Below are 19,563 nucleotides of genomic sequence, written 5' to 3'. Positions count from 1 at the left end.
TCTTTCTTTCTTTCTTTCTTTCTTTCTTTCTTTCTTTCTTTCTTTCTTTCTTTCTTTCTGATAGAGTTTCGCTCTCATTGCCCAGGCTGGAGACAATGGTTGCTCGCTGCAACATCTGCCTCCCAGGTTCAAGTGATTCTCCTGCCTCAGCCTCCCAAGCAGCTGGAATTACAGGCATCCACCACCACAGCTAGCTAATTTTGTCTTTTCAGTAGAGATGGGGTTTCTCCATGTTGGTCAGGTTGGACTCGAATTCCTGATCTCAGGTGATCTGCCAGCCTCAGCCTTCTAAAATGCTGGGATTATAGGCATGAGCCACTGCACCAGGCCAGCTGAGATTTCTAAGCAAAACTTTGAAGGAGTAACTTGCTTCCTCCTGTCTGCTTATAGTAAAATGTGAAAGGGAATGTTTGAATTGGAGAAAAAATAGTTAAGCAAAAAGCAACCCGAAATTGAAGATTTCTATCCATATTGCAGAAAATGAGCAAGACTGTTCGGAAGAGAACACTAGAGTGTAGCTGAACAACCAGTTGATAGACATAGAGGGCATAGCTCATGAACTTAATTAGTTATCTCAACAGAAGCCAGAAAGAAAGAAGGGATTATACTAGCAGATGCCGCCAGTTTGAATTTAAGGAGATAGAGAAGGTGGCACGGAATGAAGAAAGGCTGTCAGACTTCTTGGACTTTACAGGCTGGGACCGTAATGCTATCCAGCTGTGAACACGTGATATCCTTCAAGTAAAAGGAAGAAGGATCATGAAGGTGATTCAGATATCATCAGGGCTGCCATTCCCATTACACGTCCAGAGTGCACTGGCTTGGGGAGCAGGGTTGCCTCCACCTCAGTTTCAAAGGGCAGGACCACCACCCAACAGAGCTGTGTAGGCAGAGCCTTCACAGAGAGCCATGTGGGTAGTGCCTTTGTATAGAGCCATTTAAGCAAGTCCCCTCTCCCCATCGCCAGCCATGAGAGTGATGCTCCCATGCCCATGTAGATCTAGAGGGCAAACCAACAAACCAAAAAGACTATTCTCAAGTTTTAAGCCATAATAGAATTTGCTTTGATATGTTCTGGACTTGTTTAGGAGCTGATGCCCCTTCCTTCTTTCCCATTTCTCTTTTGAAATGTTGGAATGGGATTGTCTATCCCACAGCTATGGTACCATTGTATTTTGGAAGCACATAACTTGCTTGTTTTTGTTTTTTGTTTTTTTAGTGATGGGGTCTCATCTGTAGCTCAGGCTGTAGTGCAGTGGCAGGATCATGGCTCACTGCAGCCTCTACCTCCTGGGCTCAAGTGATCCTCCCACCTCAACCACCTGAGTAGCTGGGACCACAGGCATGCCCCACCATGCCTGGCTAATTAGAAAAAAAAATGGTTTTTTACACACAGGGTCTCCCATGTTGCCCAGGCTGGATATTATATTCCTTGAGCTCCTAGGCTCAAGGAATCCTCCTGCCTCCTGCCTCTTAAAGTGTTGGGATTACAGGCATGAGCCAGTGCCTCGCCACTTGTCTGCTTTTATCAGTTCACAGCTGAGGAGAAATGTTGCCTTAGGATGAATCATACCTTGAGTCTCACCCATACACAATTTCTATGATGTTTAGATGAGATTTTGGACTTTACAGTTGATACGGGAATAAGTTAAGACTTTTGGGACTGTTGAATGTATGTATTTTGCATATGAGAAGGACAAGAATATTGGAGGGGTCAAGGGTAGAACGTCATGGACTGAATGTTTGTGTCCCACTCAAAATTCAGTTGAAGCCTTAACCCTCAATGTGATGGTATTTGGAAACAGAGCCTCTGAGAGGGAATAAGGGTTCGGTTAGTTTATGGGGGTAGGTCCCTCATGATGGGATTAGTGGACTTATAAGAAGACAAAGATCTCTCTCTGCCATGTGAGGACACAGAAAAAAGGCTGCTGTCTGCAAGCCAAAAAGAGACTTCACCATAACCTGACCATTCTGGCATCTTAATCTCGTACTTCCAACCTCCATAACCGAGAAAATAAATGTCTGTTATTTAAGCCGTCCTGTCTGTAGTATTTTATTATGGTAAGCAGGGATGACTAAGATATAACCTTAGGAGCGTATTTCCATTATGTAATAGTTTGCACAAATTGTATAAAATATGTTTCAGCATATTTGCTTTCTTTTCATCTCTTTTTTCTAGAAATGAGTTTCTTAGTTTAAGAAATGTTCCTTTAAAAGGAAATGACTCTAATTTGTCACTGAACCCAGAACCCAGGAGCCAAGTGATAGAAATCCAACACGACAGAGCATGAATTGTGTTGTATTAATAATTCACACTAGCCTTGGTGAGGTATGTCTGAATTAGAGTCCTGTACTGTGACTGCAAAATGAACTTTCTTTAAACAAACACAGATATTTACACAAGATATTTAGTGAGGTGTATTGATTTCTCCTCTTTGGGAGTTTATAATATCCATATTATTCCTTTACTTTTAACTGTGTAATTTAATGTTAATTGACTTGGTTGGTCCCATATGTGGGACAAATGAATTAACCTGTGCAGAAATCTCAAGGGGTGTTATCAACATCACATGGCATAGTCGATTTCAGCTTTCAAGTGAACCGATTGGTTCTTAGCAAACAACACATTCTTTCATTCTAAAATAGAACTTGCTGGAAAAATAACCAAAGAGGAAATGCAATACTACAGTACCCGGCCTCTCAGCAGTTCATATGCCGTCACTCCCAGGGACCACCAGTCAACAGCAAAGGAATAGCCTGCTCCTTTTCTGGAGCTGAACATCTCGGGTGCTGAAAAACACAAAAAATTAGACCAGTTTCATTCCCTGAGACGTTAATATTATATTTTCTCAACATGTTCCTCCAAAGGAGAATTACCAGGATAAAAAATATAAACACTTTGATGGATGTTTATCATCCATTGCTAGATTGCTCTCAGCAGGCAAACATTTCTGATTTTCTAATCTCTCTCAGTAGCCTCATTCATCAGCCAATACACACAGGCACGCATAGGCCTTCATGGGTAAACTCTTCCCTTATTTAGATCATGCACTGATTAAAATGTGGGTCCTATTGGGCCTCAAATATGTGGCTCGCCCTGAAATCAAGAAGGCTAAGAAGATGTTATTTGTTTTGATTGGGAAGGTTTGAACTAAAGTATGTAAATTTCTATAACATTTGCAGACAATGCTCAGAATTTGGTAGAGCATACACTGGATAATCTCTCTGTCTCAGAGTCACCTGGAAGCAGCAAGGGAAACACTTGCAGCCATCTATTGGGGATGAGGGAGGGAGAAAAGAGGGAGCGAGCATTCTGGAGCGTGTAAGGTTTTACAGTAGCTGTGGGTTCTTTACACTTTGTGACTATAACTCTTTCAATTGATTCCAATGGAAGGCAGAGCTACAGTCAATTTTACCCCCAGAGAGGACCCCCAAGTTATGCATTCTCTAAGCACTTTGACACATCATGAACCTTTTACTTACCCTTCTGAGAGTAAACCTAATTCCTGAGGGATGTAATAGGGAGAATGAAGCACAAAGCAAAGGCAGGGAATGCTTCTGCATGCTTACCACTATATTCTTACTGTCTAGTACAGAATCTTGCATTCAGAATCACTGGAGAGAAATTTGTTGAATGAATGAACAAATCAACTGCTCAAGCAATAGTTGTGATCATTAGCTCTGCAGCTGTGCTGTCTGGGTTCAAATTCTACCTTCACCACTTACTGTGACCTTGAGAAAGTTGGCAGAGTCTGAGAAACAGCAAAATCAGAACAATAAGGCAATCTTCCTCTTTTCTTTCTTTCTTTTTTTTTTTTTTTTTTTTTGAGACAGGGTCTCACTCCATTGTCCAGGCTGGATTGCAGTGATACAATCACGGCTCACTGTAGCCTCGATCTCCCAGACTCAAGTGATCCTTCAACCTCAGCCTCTCGAGTAGCTGGGACTACAGGTGGGTACCACCACATCTGGTAAAATTTTTGTGTTTTTTGTAGAGACAGGGTCTTGCCATGTTGCCCAAGCTGGTCTTGAACTCCTGGGCTCAGGTGATCCACCTGCTTTGGCCTCCCAAAGTACTGGGATTACAGGTGTAAGCCACTGCACCCAGCCAATAAGGCAATCTTTATAGAGTTCGAAATTAACAGTGATAATCCATGTCAAAGTCTCAGTATGATGCCTAGCACTTATAAAGTGTTCAGAAACATTGGGTATGCTTCTAGAGAGGCAAACATTCATAATAATTGACCTAGTTGAAAGATACGTACGACTCATCCCAAGCCTCCTGTATAAAGTGCTGGTTCTGGGCAAAGGAAACTGGGATGACATGGGTCCTGCACACACAGGTTTGCCCTACCCAGTGCACTCATGTTCTTTTTAAGTAAAATCCTGTGGATGACATCCAAGTAGAGAGGTAGAGTGTTTACATCCCAATGCCCAAGACTGGCCTTGACTATAAGAGCTTGATGCAGCAGGAATAAGTAGGGCTATTTCCCTAGTGCATTCACCTCTCATGCATCACTGCATCCTTTCTGCAAGTTACAGCTCCCAATGCAATTTGGGAGATAATGGCCCTGACCCCACACTACTCCCACAGATAGGATGGACTATATTTCTGCTTTCCCTTCTCAGTATCTCACAACAAGTCATATCAGATAGTCCCCCAGGTGACGGGTGACAGACATGTCACTTAGAGAAGCTACAAAGAACTTTGAGGGATAATCAGAGCCACTGTGCTAAGAAAATGCCTATAGAATAAACATTACTCTAAAAAGGTATGTATCTGTCATATTGGATTATCCTTGGGGTTTACATGAATATTCTTTTCACTTTCTTTCTTTCCTCCAGCTGTATTTATCCAGTATTCCTTTTTATCCTCTTCTACCTGGTCTATTTTCAGGCATGAAAACATTTTAATACACATTTATTCATTCAACAAATATTCATGGTATGCAAGGCATTGAAGCATTTTGGTGGAACATTAAGAAGAAACTTTATGACAACATACAAAAACATAACAGGTGAGTAATTCTTTTGAGCCCTCAAATAGCTGAGAAACCAGAGCAGGAAGATATTGAAGGGCTTTCACCAACCCTTCAAGAAGATTCCCTGCACCTAAGAGAGTACTAAGAGAGTTGGAGAAGGGCTAGGTGTCCTTCAAAAAAGCCACTGAGTATTTTGTTTGGTATTGTTCCTTAAGTATTTCTATACATATATTCAGAAAAGTAAATAAAACACTGCAGAATTTAACAAAGAGTTATAAGCAAATGTCCATACAGTCATAATACAGATCAAGAAATAGAATCTTGTCCCCATCACTGTGTCCCATTCTGTTTATAAACCTAGAGGTCACTGTGCTAAATTTTATGTTAATAATGTTCTTGTTTTTCTATATAGATCAATCTCTGTGTACATATTTTTAGACAATAGTTTAGCTTTGCCTATCTTAAATAGCTCCCAGAAACTGTGGATAAATTGCCTAGCTACCTATTTATTTGTTTCAGTGCTTTATAAAAAAGGAAACATAAACAAAACAAAAAAAAATCTGTTCCTTGTATTCTATAAAATTCCATCAAATTAAACCCTATTAAATCAAATCGTATTCCTTGTATTCTTTGGTGTCTTACTTTTCTTACTCAATGGTATGTGTATAAGATTCATACCACTTGCTCCATGTAGTTGAGTTTGTTCACTTTTAGTGCTATATGAATATACTGTAATTTACCTATTTATCCCATTGTTGATAGCCATTTGCGTTATTTTCAGTTTGGGACTATTGTGAACAATGCACATTCCTATACATGTAAGACTCCTATAAGTGCATATCTCTTTAGAGTGCATTCCTGGCAGGGGAACTGTTGGTGATAGGAATGTGTATCTTTTCTGTGTACTAGAGAACACCAAACTGTTTACCAAAGTGATGTATAAATTCACACTATGACCAGTATTAGATCAGGGTTCCTTTTGTTGAACATCCTTACCCACACTTGGGAATAACTGAGCCTTTATTGCCAATCTGGGGAGTGTGTAATAGTATTTCACTGTGGTTTAAATTGGCATTGTCTTGTTTACTAATAAGCTTGACCACATTTTAATATGTTTATTAGATATTTGGATTTCCATCATTTGGTTTTCAGATTTTTTAAAAACATGGATATTAAATTTTGGTCAGGACATAAAGAAAGGGACCCAACACTAATCTATACATTTAATGGAATTAATTCATGGAACTTTACAAAAATGATCCCAAATTTCATCTACAAGAAAAAAAATTGTGGAAGTAATATTTTTGGGAAAGAATGAAGAGAGAGTCCTGCATCCCATGTATTAATCTATAAAGCTACAAGATTTGAAATCTACAGAATATAGATGTTAGTACAAAAATGTATTTAGTTTATGATGAACATATTTCAAATCAGCATGGAAAGGGACTTATTTAATACATAGTCTCAAAACAATTATTTAATAATCATACAAAAATAAAGTCAGATCCTTGCCACATATGTTCAGTCAAAATAATATACAACAGAGTTAAGTAAAAAAATGAAAGCATAATCAGAATAAAAATATTAAGAAAACACATCTAAAATCTGGTAAGAAGGCCTTGCTAAGAATAGCATCAAAGTGAGAAAACATAAAGTAAAAAGACAACTGGCTTGATAATATTTTTAGCAAGCTTTTCGTGTCAAAAATAGGCCATAAAACAACAAATTAAAAATGAGAAATTATATTTGTAATGAAATGTACAACAAATATGATACACTAGGATTTCATATTCCAAATACACAAAAGGTAAGAATTATTTACATAATTAATAAGAACTATTGGACTAGGATAAAAGTATTAACACCTTAATAGAAAAGGAGCAAATAATTTGAACAGCCAATTGACAAAAGAAGTCAAAGAAATACTGTGGTGATATTATAATGCATATCATTATTACTTATCTTTTTTGGGACAATTAAAGATATTGATAGTGTAGCACTGATGAGAATGCAGGGAAATGAATATCTTCAGACACTTCCAGAGCAAGTACAAATCGATATGAATTTTCAGAACAGAAATATATTACCATGTAAAGCCTTTGACCAGAAATTATTTTGCTCTTTTAACTAATCAAATTAATTAATTAAGAAATAAAAATTGCATATATTGTATACAACACTATGTTTTGAAATAAATACATTGTAGAATGGCTGAATAGAGCTAACTAACATGTGCATTACCTCACATTACCCACATCACCATTTTCTGTGGTGAGAACACAAAATTTTCTTTGAGTAAACTTCAGTAAGAGAACACATTATCATTTTTGAATGAAAATTTATCACAAAGAAATAACTAAGTTCCAGGACATAATTCTGCTAACAGGATTTTTACTACAAATTTAAATGTACAGGTTGAGTATCCCCTATCTGAAATACTTGGGACTAGATGTGTTCCGCATTTCAATTTATTTTTTCAGATTTTGAAATATTTGCACTATACTAGTTGACCATCCCAAATCCCCAAATCAATCTAAAATACTCCAATGAGCATTTCCTTTGAGTGTCATGTTGGCGTTCAAAATGTTTTGGATTTCGGAGCATTTTGGATTTGGGATTTTTGGATTTGGGATGCTCTACCTGTATTTCAAAATGAGAAACAACCTAATATTCAACAATAAAAAACTGATTAAGAGAAGTGGGTTTCCATTTTTAACAGAGGCATGTTTATTGACATGAACAAAGGGACAGTATTGCAGCATTTAAAGAGTTAGGGCTCTGGCATCAGAGCCCTGTGACTGTCTCCAGCTTCACATTCAACAAGTTTCTTAACCTTTCAGTCTGCTAATTTCTGAAGTGAGAACAATATATACTATAACAATAGTACTGTATATACAATATACTACAATAATTATATGTTAATATATTATACTGTAACAAAACGGTAATGATAGTACTGGTCCCACAGAATTGTTTTTAGTTTAAATGACATAATGCTTGGAGTTAGAACCGTGCTTAACATTTAGGAAGAGCTCAGCAATTCTACCTTCATCATTTGTCACATCATCATCCATGTCTCAGGCACTGCATGCTTCTAGACTTGGGTTTAATTTCATGCTCTGCCAATCACTTGCTGTGTGATTATGATCACATGACTTACTCTCTCTCTGGGCCTGATTTTTTTTTAACGTATAAAATCAAAACAATAGTAAAACCTATTTTATGGGGTTGAGAGTTTAATAATAAATGTTAAAAACTTAGCAAAGTGCTTGGAACAATAAATGTTCAATATATGACGCTATCATTATTATTATATTATAAAATGAAGATTTAGGTTACATTTAGCATGATCAAATATTTTTAAAACGTAAACAGTGTGTGTTTGTGCTTAGGAAAAAAGGTCTGGAAATAAACCATAAATACCTATTGGCAAAGGGATTAATTTCCTTTTGCTTACTAGTCCATAGTGAACTTATTTTATATATATATACACACACACACACACATGCACATACATATATATATAATTTGGAGGAGAGTGTTTTAATTGGTTAACTCTAAGTAATCTGGATTATATTCACACGGACAAAGGAGAAGAGAGAAGGAATAATGGAGGGACCAGAGGGAGCATAGAGGTAGAAGACAATAAATTGTAAAAAGCAAAACTTCCTTGCTGGATCGAAGGTGGTGAAGAACTGGCATACTGTCTTATTATTTACAGAGCTATGGAACTGATTTAAAATATGCTCAACATCTTGTGTTAGTAGACGAATATTTCTCCAATCTTCATTCAGTATTTTTGTTAGTTATCTTTCTTTTTAGAATTCTTTTTGTTCTTTCTGGTGAATTGCTACTTAGTATCCTATGGAAGCAATATAAAATGGGTGCTGATAGATTTGGTAGATCTACCAAATCATTGGGAGCATAATTTTTAAAAAGAGACAGCAGACTTCTACTTACAATACTTCTGCAAAAGACTCCTATTCAAAAGGTGGAGTGTGGCAATCACATAATCATTTTGGAATAAGGCAAGAAACATTTGCAATATGTTAGCCTAACTAAGTTGACTCAGAACCATTTAAAAACCACAGATAAAAATATTTACAAATATATATTTTTATTTCTTGCTAATCTTCCTTTTAAGAAAAAGCTTGATTTCTCAAATCATACAGAGCTTGATTTAAATCTAGACTTTTCAGTTATTAACCATGTGATCTTGGCCAGATTATTTAGCTTCTGATTTTTCTCATTATAAAATAGTGATAAGTATAGTCTACCCCACAGGGCTGCTGAGAAAAATAAATGAATAAATGAATGTAAAACATTTAACACCTTGTCTGGTCCGGGGAAAGATTTCAAGAAATATTAGTCATTGTTAATTACAAGGGTAAAAGTGGAAGGTGCATACAATTTTTCCTAGATTCCAATTCCCCAGTTCTATCTTGTGAGAAGACTAGAAATGTCAACTTTGAAAAAATTACATTATACAGATATTATACTTAAAACCACTGGGGAGAGGAAAGAAAGGTGGCCTCCTCGTACTTCTCTCACCATGGAAACCAACCCTGGAAACCCAGATGCACATTTTCTGATTTGGCTCCAAGAAAATAGCCCTTAATATGGAAACCCAGGAAACCTGGAGAATAAACTCATCAGAGCAGCAGGCTTGGATATGCGTTTTTATCATCTGAGTACCATCGGTTTTAGGCAGAAAATAGGCTGAATTATATGTGTCCATTATTTTAGAAGTGACAAAAGAGATTTATTCCCCCCACTGCTAATTGGAAGCCATGAAATTTGCAGTTGTTCAAATATTATAGAAAATAAGGCTCTTTTTTTTTTTTTCTTATAGAAGATTTCTGTTGGAAAGTGAGGTGGCTCTGCATGTAGCGGGTCTCTTTTCCTTTCTCTCTCTCTCTTTAGTTACATGGGGGAAGAGAACGAAATATTAAAAGAAAATGGCATTGCTCTTGTCCTTGATTTCAAGCTGAAATATTTTGCCTTTGAATTACTCTGACCATACAATTCATTCCACCCCTGACTTAATCCCACCAGTTGAAACAGCAACATCACCTGCTTTAAGCATCTTAACTAATTAGGGTAAAGCATGAGTAGTTGTTGTTGTTATTGTTGTTTGTTTTTTCTTTTGAGATGGAGTCTCGCTCTGTCGCCAGGCTGCAGTGACTCAATCTCGGCTCACTGCAACCTCCGCCTCCAGGGTTCAAGCGATTCTCCTGCCTCAGCCTCCCGAGTAGCTGTGACTACAGATGCACACCACCATGCCCAGCTAATTTATGTATTTTTAGTAGAGATGGGGTTTCACCATGTTGGCCAGGATGGTCTCAATCTCTTGACCTCATGATCCGCCCGCGTCGGTCTCCCAAAGTGCTGGGATTACAGGCGTGAGCCACCGTGCCCCGCCAAGCATGAGTAGTTTTTAGTCTATCATCTGACAGCAACTGTGCAGTGTCTAACTCCTTGTTTTTGCTGGATAAGGAGCTCGCCTAATGATAGCTCAGTCTGTTGCCTAGTAAGTTTTAGTCCTATTTGCTTACTACATTTACTTTAGATGCTTTACAATTCAGTTCTGTGAATTTTAAAACTATTCTCATATCTGATTCAAAGCTCCTTCACCCACTCTGCTGGACTGGTTTCAGCCACCCCGGAATGGAGGTGGAGGACTGATCTGGCTCTCACACATGTCCTTCTATCTTTTCCTAGAAAGCACTATTTGTTTTAGGACATGAAAGAAGGGTAGTAGAGGCAGAGGGGTCCTCACACATGTGCTACCCCTGCAGAGTAATCTCCCTTTAGGGGTCTGTGGCAGAAGCTGTGAATCCTAGCTACACAGAGGAATTATGCTAAGAACTTTCAACCACCTTATGCCTAGGCTCCACTCTCAGTAATTCTGATATGTTGAGCTCTACTGGGACTTGTGGTGTTTTCAGGAAGTCACACTGACAGGAGCCTCCCTCCCTTCCAGGCTATACTCCTGGGCCTTGGAGGGTCCCATGTGAAGCGGGATCACAGCCTATAGCTAATCCACCTCCCTTCTCCCCAGCACAGTCACATTCACTGCATACCTGTCTCCTGCTGCTATGATCCCCAGAAAGACTAGCCCCCAAACTCATCAACCTTCCATGGCCAACCAGGCTGTGTTAACTCCAGGACCAGTCAGCAAGTCCAGTAACTACACAAATATCTAACCAAGAATGAAATTCCAGGTATCTCTTCTTGCAGTCACTCTAATAATTTACAGATAATTCTTTTGAGATCTAACTCACTTGCCTTAGGAGCAACCACAGGGAGAAGGGAGGGAGAACTCCCTCTTTCTGAACACTGTGTGCCCCTCAAGGGCACTAGCTCTCTCCTTACATTGTTGGGGTTGGACAGGAAGTAAAGCTAGTTCTGCTAAAAACTAGTTCTGGTGTCTATGTAGAGATGGCTGCTCCCAACAGGTGAACTTAGAGTTTGTAGTTGATCTGTTACCACAACTAAACGTGAAACCGACTGACAATTTTGCATCTAACACTATCTTTTTGGTCACCCCTTAGTAAATGCTGAATCGTCAAGGCAAAAACAAGTTCCTCACCTCGCTACACACAAGATACTACAAAGACATTTAAACCTTCTGAGGCAGAATTTCCTCACCTTTATTTATTTTTTAAAAATAATTTATTTGTTTTTAGAGACAGTCTCACTCTATCACCCAGGCTGGAGTACAGTGGCATGATCATAGCTCACTGCAGCCTCCAACTCCTGGACTCAAGCAATCCTCCTGCCTTGGCTTCTAAAGTTGGTGGGACCACAGATGGATGCCAGCATCCAGCTCCAGAATTTCCTTATCTTTAAAAAGAAGAATTCATGGGATTGTTATGGCACTATGAGTAATCTAAAATTATAGCTGGGAATGCATTTTGTAAAGTTTATAGCTCTATGCATGTAATGCAGTCTTATGTAAATAATGGTTAAAATAATACTTTACCACTTATTGCCATTCTGCTTATTACTGTTTCCTACTTCTTCGTCTTTTTTTTTGTTTTTTTGTTTTTTTGTTTTTTTTGTTTTTTTTGAGACGAAGTCTCGCTCTGTCGCCAGGCTGGAGTGCAATGACACTATCTCAGCTCACTGCAACCTCCGCCTCCCAGGTTCAAGTGCTTCTCCTGCCTCAGCCTCCCAAGTAGCTGGGACCACAGGCGTGTGCTACCATGCCCAGCCAATTTTTGTATTTTTAATAGAGACGGGGTTTCACCATGCTGGCCAGGATGGTCTCAATCTCTTGACCTCATGATCTGCCCTCCTCGGCCTCTCAAAGTGCTGGGATTACAGGCGTGAGCCACTGCACCCCGCCTTGTTTGGTTCTTTTTTTTTTTTTTTTTTAATAAATCTGCTCCCACTAGAATGTAAGCTCTAGGAGCTGAAGACCTTGTCTGTGTTGCTTTCTACAGGGTCACTGGCATCTGAAACAGTGCTAAGCACACAGAGACAGTTAGTAGGTATTTAAAGAATTAGTTAATATTTTGTTAGGAAGTGGGTACAAATGGTCTTCCTTGACTCATGAAATAAGTTTTCAAAATGTAATCAATGGTCCTTTCCTATCAAAATCATCTTGGGTGCTTGCTAGTGGAGAAGACCCATGAAATCAGAAGCTCCACAGGTAAAGTCAGACAGGAACTTATCAGTTCTAGCTGCAAGTCCCAGATGATTCCACCTATAATAGATGGTGTTTACAGGAATGAAAAACAAAAGCCACTCATGAAACCCATACCCATGTAAGGCTTGGTGCCAGCCATGGTGGTAATCTGTGTCTCCCTGGGCAGCATCGCAGCAATGTTGAAATCTGTGATGTGCACGTGCCCTGCAGAGAGAGAAGAACCACACAGAAAGTTAAGTTCCATTCAACCCAGTGGCACAACCATGCTTCTAAATGAAAGCACCCAATTCGTCTGTTAATTCTTGTAGGCTAGTTGCAGTCCATCTCAAGGCCAGTATGGTCTTAAACCAGCAATTCTCCATTTCACGATATGCAATGATTAGTCTCTGTAAGTCTGGAGTTCAGCCTCAGAAAGTTTTACCTTTAGTAGTTAAGAATTTGTGGTTAGGTAATTCTAGTTAGGCATATTTTGTCTGTTGGTGACATTTTAAGTTGGTTTAGCCTATGAATATTATGAAGGAGACAGCCAAAAGATACTCAAAGTATCACGTTTCCAAACATCTCTTGCGGGATTATTTTTTTTAGAGTCAAACAGGCTGGGCACGGTGGCTCACCCCTGTTATCCTAGCACTTTGGAAGGCTGAGGCAGGTGGATCACCTGAGGTCAGGAGTTTGAGACCAGCCTGGACAAAATGGTGAAGCCCCGTCTCTACTAAAAATAAAAAATAAAAAATTAGCCCGGTGTGGTGGTGGGTGCCTGTAATCCCAGCTACTTGGGAGGCTGAGGCAGGAGAATCACTTGAACCTGGGAGGCAGAGGTTGCAGTGAGCTGAGATCACACCACTGCACTCCTGCCTGGGTGACAGAATGAGACTCCATCTCAAAAAAAAAAAAGAAAAGAAAAGTGAGAGGCAAATATTATTACTACAAAAGTGGCATGAGTATGGATACGAACATTTATTCCCTAGCCAAGAAAGCATCCGTTTTCTCCAAGTTTTTCTAAAATATTTTTGTATATATTTTTTGTCTGATAGTTCAGGTTGGCCTCATCAGTCCCCAACAAAGTAACTGTTATCAAGGGATAGTTGGGGGGGGGGGGGGGGGGGGGAAATCAACTTTAGTTTTTTTGTTTTTTTTTTTATTTAATGTACTTTTTGGCTGGGCGCGGTGGCTCACGCCTGTAATCCCAGCACTTTGGGAGGCCGAGGTGGGCGGATCACGAGGTCAGGAGATCGAGACCATCCTGGCTAACACGGTGAAACCCCGTCTCTACTAAAAATACAAAACATTAGCCGGGCATGGTGGCGGGCGCCTGTAGTCCCAGCTACTCGGGAGGCTGAGGCAGGAGAATGGCGTGAACCCGGGAGGCGGAGCTTGCAGTGAGCCGAGATCGCGCCACTGCACTCCAGCCTGGGCGACAGAGCGAGACTCCGTCTCAAAAAAGAAAATTAATTTACTTTTTTTTTTTTTCTTTTTTTTTTGAGATGGAGTCTTACTCTGTTGCCAGGCTGGAGTGTCATGGTGTGATCTCGGCTCACTGCAAGCTCCGCCTCCTGGGTTCAAGTGATTTTTCTGCCTCAGCCTCTCGAGTAGCTGGGATTACAGGCCTGCACAACCATGCCCAGCTATTTTTTTTTATTTTTAGTGGAGACGGGATTTCACCATGTTGGCCAGGGTGTTCTACGATTTCCTGACCTCGGCCTCCGAAAGTGTTGGGATTACAGGCGTGAGCCGCTGCGCCCAGCCAATGAGTTTCATTTTTAAAGGGATTCTATAAAGAGCACTAGACCGGGAGCCAGGAGGCCTGGGTTCTGCCTTGAACTCTGCCTCTAACACATAGTAGACTTTAAGTCCTTTTCCAAGGTGGATCTAAATTTTCCTTTATATAAAAAAAGAAGTGGTTGACTAAATGATCTCTAGGGTCTCTCTCAGCTTTAACACCCAAAGCAATATAGTGTGGGTCTCATACTTGTATTTGGCGGGGAACACTCTCTCTGAGGTGCTCTAGGGTCCCTGCATTTACAGCTAGAGGGAACAAAAGGGCAGTGCCAAAAGCTCAGGCAGACAAGCCTATTATGTTAGCTGTTGGCATGACAGTCATCTGCTTCAGAGAATCTTGAAGTGTTGGCATTTCCATTTACATGTGTCTGTGGTTTTGATGAGATACAGCTGTAATTGGAGGGCATGTCATCGGATTCTTCCAGGGCCCACGGTCCACACTCTCCATATTAAACTTCATTGTCTGCTCCCTGATAGTATCCAGCCTGCTGCTAAACATAAATCTCACTGCCTTTATCACCAGGATTTTATTTTGTGCAGAAAGTGTTTTGGCTTTGTTTATGTGATGATATTGCAGTAAAGTAAAGGTAGCACTCATCGAGTTAAAAGGTATTCTTGCCGCAGTGGCACCAATGCCTGATTTCAATAACTTACCCTATCATAGCATAGGTTGCCTCCGTTTTTTCTTTTTCTCTTTCTCCCCATAGGTTCTGCTCATAGTGTTGGACCAGTGATTCACAAAGTTTAATACAAATCAGGTGAGTGTGGAGACGGTTGTGAAGCGTCTGTTTCTTGGAGTCAGCCTGCTTGACTTCAAGTCTAGGTTCTACCACTAACTAGCTGTGTTACCTTGAAAACGTCACTTACCCTCTCTGTAAAGTTGGAAAGCTAATCATAGTCTTCTCGAGAGGTTATTGGAAATATTAAATGAAATAATGATTACGGGAGACTTAGCACAGCATTTGGCAAGAAGTAAGCGTTTAATTGTTGGTATCTGTCATTATCAGAAACTTCAGTGTAATTTTGCAAAATACATGTGCCTGGGCTTTGGTCTCCTGAAACTCCAATTCAGTGGGACTTGTAGGAGAGCCAGGTATCTGTAGTAAAAACAACAAATTCCACAGGTGATTCAGATGAGCAGCCAGACATGCAGCTACTTTAGTCTGCACAGATTTTCCAAGCTGACTCAGCTACAAGATTATCTATGCTCATGTAGAAGTGGAAGGTAGAGAAGGTTTTAGAGCCAATTGGTTCCTACAATGTAGTGCCGAGACCAGGAGTATAGCATCACCTGGGAACTTGTTAGATATGCAAATTCTTACACCCTGCTCCTCCCTGAGCTCTCTTATACTAAATCAGAAACTCTGTGGGTTGGGTGCCAATGTTTAAATAAGCCCTCCAGGTGATTATGAGACCTAATAAAGTTTGAGATTACAGTTTTAAAAGAGGGCCTGGCTTAGCAGAACATCTCAACTCTGGTGAGTACTCATTACACGTCAGTTGAAAGAATGTTAAATGTTTTCCTTTTAAGTGTTGCTTACACTTACATGATTAATTCAGTTTTCAAAATGTTGTTGCACAAAGTTTCTCCTTTAGCCTAGTGAGGTAGGCCCTATTTTATACATGAGTCATTTATGGCTAAGTTCAAAAGACTCAAAAGTTACAGAGCTGGAGTTTAGACCTAGAATTTTGTCTAGGATCCCTTTGTCAGGCTATGAATCTACCAAAAACTTTGTGTGCTGTGTCACAAGCCCAAAGAACTGAAAACCTAAAACAATTTCTGATTGGCTCAGAGTTCTAGTCCACTTCCAGGATGCCTATTTAAGGATAGGGAGAAATTATTTGAGGGTCAGGTTCCAATGGATCTTCTAGCCTGGTGCTCCTGAGCTAAACAATGAAAGCAGAACTTCACAGAGTGCTGGTCCTAAGCCTCAGTCCCAGGTCCAGCTACAGCCATGCCTCGCCTCTACTTACCATGGTGACCTATCTGCCAGGTTCCCTTCTGTGTTTTTTTTTTTTTTTTTTGAGTCTCACTGTGCCGCCCAGGCTGGAGTGCAGTGGCGCGATCTCGGCTCACTGCAAGCTCCGCCTCCCGGGTTCACGGCATTGTCCCGCCTCAGCCTCCGAGTAGCTGGGACTACAGGCGCCCGCCACCACGCCCGGCAATTTTTTTTTTTTTTGTATTTTTAGTAAAGACGGGGGTTTCACCATGTTAGCCAGGGTGGTCTCGATCTCCTGACCTCGTGATCCACCCGCCTCGGCCTCCCAAAGCCTTCTGTGTTTTGAAAATGAAATTTGACTGCTGGATCACAGGAAAGGGTTCACTCTCCTACTGATTGAAGGACACAGGAATTGCCTTGGGAATGAAGGACTCCTCTGGCTTTTTTCATAAGCCCAGGCCTTGAGTGAACCTTAGAGCAGAGTTTCTCAACCTCAGCACCATTGAAATATTGGTACTGGTGATTTTTTGTAGTGCAAATTGTCCTGTGCTTTGCGGGATGCCTGCTAGCATCCCGGCCTCTACCCACTAGCTGCTGATATCACCTCCCAGCCCTGGCTGGAATCCTGATAATCAAAAATGTCTCCAGAAATTACCAAATGTCCCCTGCAGGGAGAAGCAGTAGAGCAAAATCATGGCTGGTTGAGAATCACTACCTTAGTGAAAAGTTTTTCAGGTGCAAGCCTCAGAATTTCCTAATTTACCATCCTAGGGGAGAGTTTCTGCCTTTTCTTTTTGCCTCTATTGCTTGGGACAGAGGATTACATAAAAAAATCTGAATTCATCTTATGATGCCATTGAATCCAGTCATCATTGTTGTCATCATTTACACTCTTACTGCTCCTGTGCAGAGCCTGAAGATCTCTGTCATCAACACAGTACTCTAGGGCACCATAACCACTTGGTTGGCACTGGTCCCAACTTTTAAGTCTCTCCTACTTGCAGGTGTTTAGAATATGTGCCCCACATTTTTCTGAGCTGCTTGCTGAAAATGCATAGCCCTAGGTACTACCTAGGGAGTGATTATCTGCGGATAAGTTACTGTATTCTATACTGTATGTTGTTTTAAAAGGAAACTGTCCACTTTATCTTTTGGCACATGTTGAGACTCTGCAATGAAAAGGCTGTTAAGATGGCAGCCTCGGTTTTTTTCTCACCTCCTACACTAAGTTTTTGCCTCTATTCCTTGTAACAGGATGGTATTAAGAAACCTAAGTGACAAATGATGACATAATTGTCATTTTCTCTGACATGTCAAGCATATATTACTGTTCCTCTAATTGTAGCATTTCCTGAATAAGAAAAATACAAGAATTTTAGACACTATGGAATTGATAGAATTGGATGGGGTACTTAAATTGGTAGGAAATGAAAATATACATTAGGATAGTGGGTCGGGAGTCACACAAGACCTAATGCCATCTTGCTCTGAACTAGTAAATGGGACATTTGGGGAGAACAGTACAGATGTGCTCTAAGTTAAAAACATTTTTTAAGGCAAATTCTGATGTACAAGAAATATTTATTCACACAGAGGATTTCCCATTTTACAACTGGCTCCTTTAAATGTCAATCTTTTCAGATGAATATAAAGAATATGAATCAGTAAGAATAAAAGTTTCTGCCTGTTACTGAATTGTGTTGCATTAAAATGTAAGCAACATGGTGTGATACACAGCTCACTTGTAGGGATGGGCATAGGAGGCACCAGAGAGACAGGTGGTTACCCTTCACAGTGGCTGAAATTTCCACACAAGAGGCCCATGCGACAGCCCATCAGGGATGAAATATTGTAAATGGAGATAGAGAAGGCAAATGAGATCTTGAAATATGAGCTTCACATGGAAAGTCACACCAGCAGACACTCTAAAAAGCAGGCATTGATTTGTGGTTCAGCTGATTCGCACAAGATCAGCTGTACATAATGAGCTGGGGGGAGGTGAACAACAGGAATTTATTCATTGAAAAGTGGTTAGTTATGTTCCTTGAGTAATGTCTGAAAGTCCTACTTTTTCAGAATCTGAACAAACAGAAAGTAAATAACTTCAAAAAAATTATTATCTCCAGAAAGAGATCCCTAAGACAATGTTTACAAAAGGGCTCTCGGTCTTTTTTGTTTGCTCACTTCTGTACCATTCATACACAATCCTTCCCAAAGCAATTGATTTTCAAATTGAGTTAGGGTAGGAATATAATACAGAAAAGCCTCTTCTTAATTCATGGACCAAATTTTAAAAAGCCTTGAGAATGAAAGCAGTCCTTGTAAATAAGACACCAGATAACAGGGGCAGACTGAGACTCTCTCTCCGGCACACTGGAATGATGGCTTGTATCCTGTAAGCAACAGAGCCCCAGCTCCACAAAGAATAAAATGTCATGACTGCGCCCTTGCCCCCTGCACACATGAAAGACAGCAAATGGACACAGAAAGTGTAGTTACCTGAGGATGAAGGGATAAACAAAATGGTTTAAACACAAGATCTAACAAGTAGACAAGCAGAATATTTGGTATATCACTTCTGAAATCAAAATAATTATTTGGGAAAGACAGCTTTCACAGATTCTATCTGGTAGAGATTTGGTACATAGTAGGTATGTGTCAGCATAGACAAAGTCACATAAAACAAGATGAAGCATTCCCAGCTTCCTTTCCAAGAAAAGAAAGCCATGACTACCTCATACGAGTTGTACTAATATTTGACTTTTATTGAGTGATTTCTTTATGACAGTCATCACATCAAGTACTTTACACGTATTACGTCAGTCTTTACAATGACCCCAAGATGTAAGTGTTCTTTTGATCCCTGAAAAAAACTAAGACAAAGTTTAGGCAACTTGTCAAACCTCTCAGGACTAGTCAATGAGTGAGATGGCCGGGCGCGGTGGCTCACATCTGTAATCCCAGCACTTTGGGAGGCTGAGGCGGGCAGATCATGAGGTGAAGAGATCAAGACCATCCTGGCTAACACGGTGAAACCCCGTCTCTAATAAAAATACAATAAATTGGCCGGGTGTGGTGGTGGGCACCTGTAGTCCCAGCTAGTCGGGAGGCTGAGGCAGGAGAATGGCATCAACCCGGGAGGTGGAGCTTACAGTGAGCACAGATCACGCCACTGCACCCCAGCCTGGGTGACAGAGCGAGGCTCCAT

At 40.2% G+C, this 19,563-nt stretch overlaps 1 protein-coding gene across 1 annotated transcript in view; it reads right to left on the bottom strand.

The window, feature by feature from the left end:
- The window catches only part of STK32A (serine/threonine kinase 32A), a 155,231-nt gene that overhangs the window by 23,353 nt on the left and 112,315 nt on the right, over positions 1-19,563 (bottom strand). Inside the window, exons 7-8 of the mRNA XM_003900313.5 lie at positions 12,751-12,840; positions 2,693-2,790 (exon numbers count right to left, since the gene is read on the bottom strand). Coding sequence (XP_003900362.3) covers positions 2,693-2,790; positions 12,751-12,840 — 188 coding nt within the window. The remainder of the gene's footprint in view (positions 1-2,692; positions 2,791-12,750; positions 12,841-19,563) is intronic.

Source organism: Papio anubis, chromosome 5 (genome assembly GCF_008728515.1).
Source record: "Papio anubis isolate 15944 chromosome 5, Panubis1.0, whole genome shotgun sequence".
Taxonomy (NCBI): Eukaryota; Metazoa; Chordata; class Mammalia; order Primates; family Cercopithecidae; genus Papio; species Papio anubis.
Note: the sequence above shows the minus strand (reverse complement) of the source record. Positions and strands in the feature narration are given on the sequence as shown.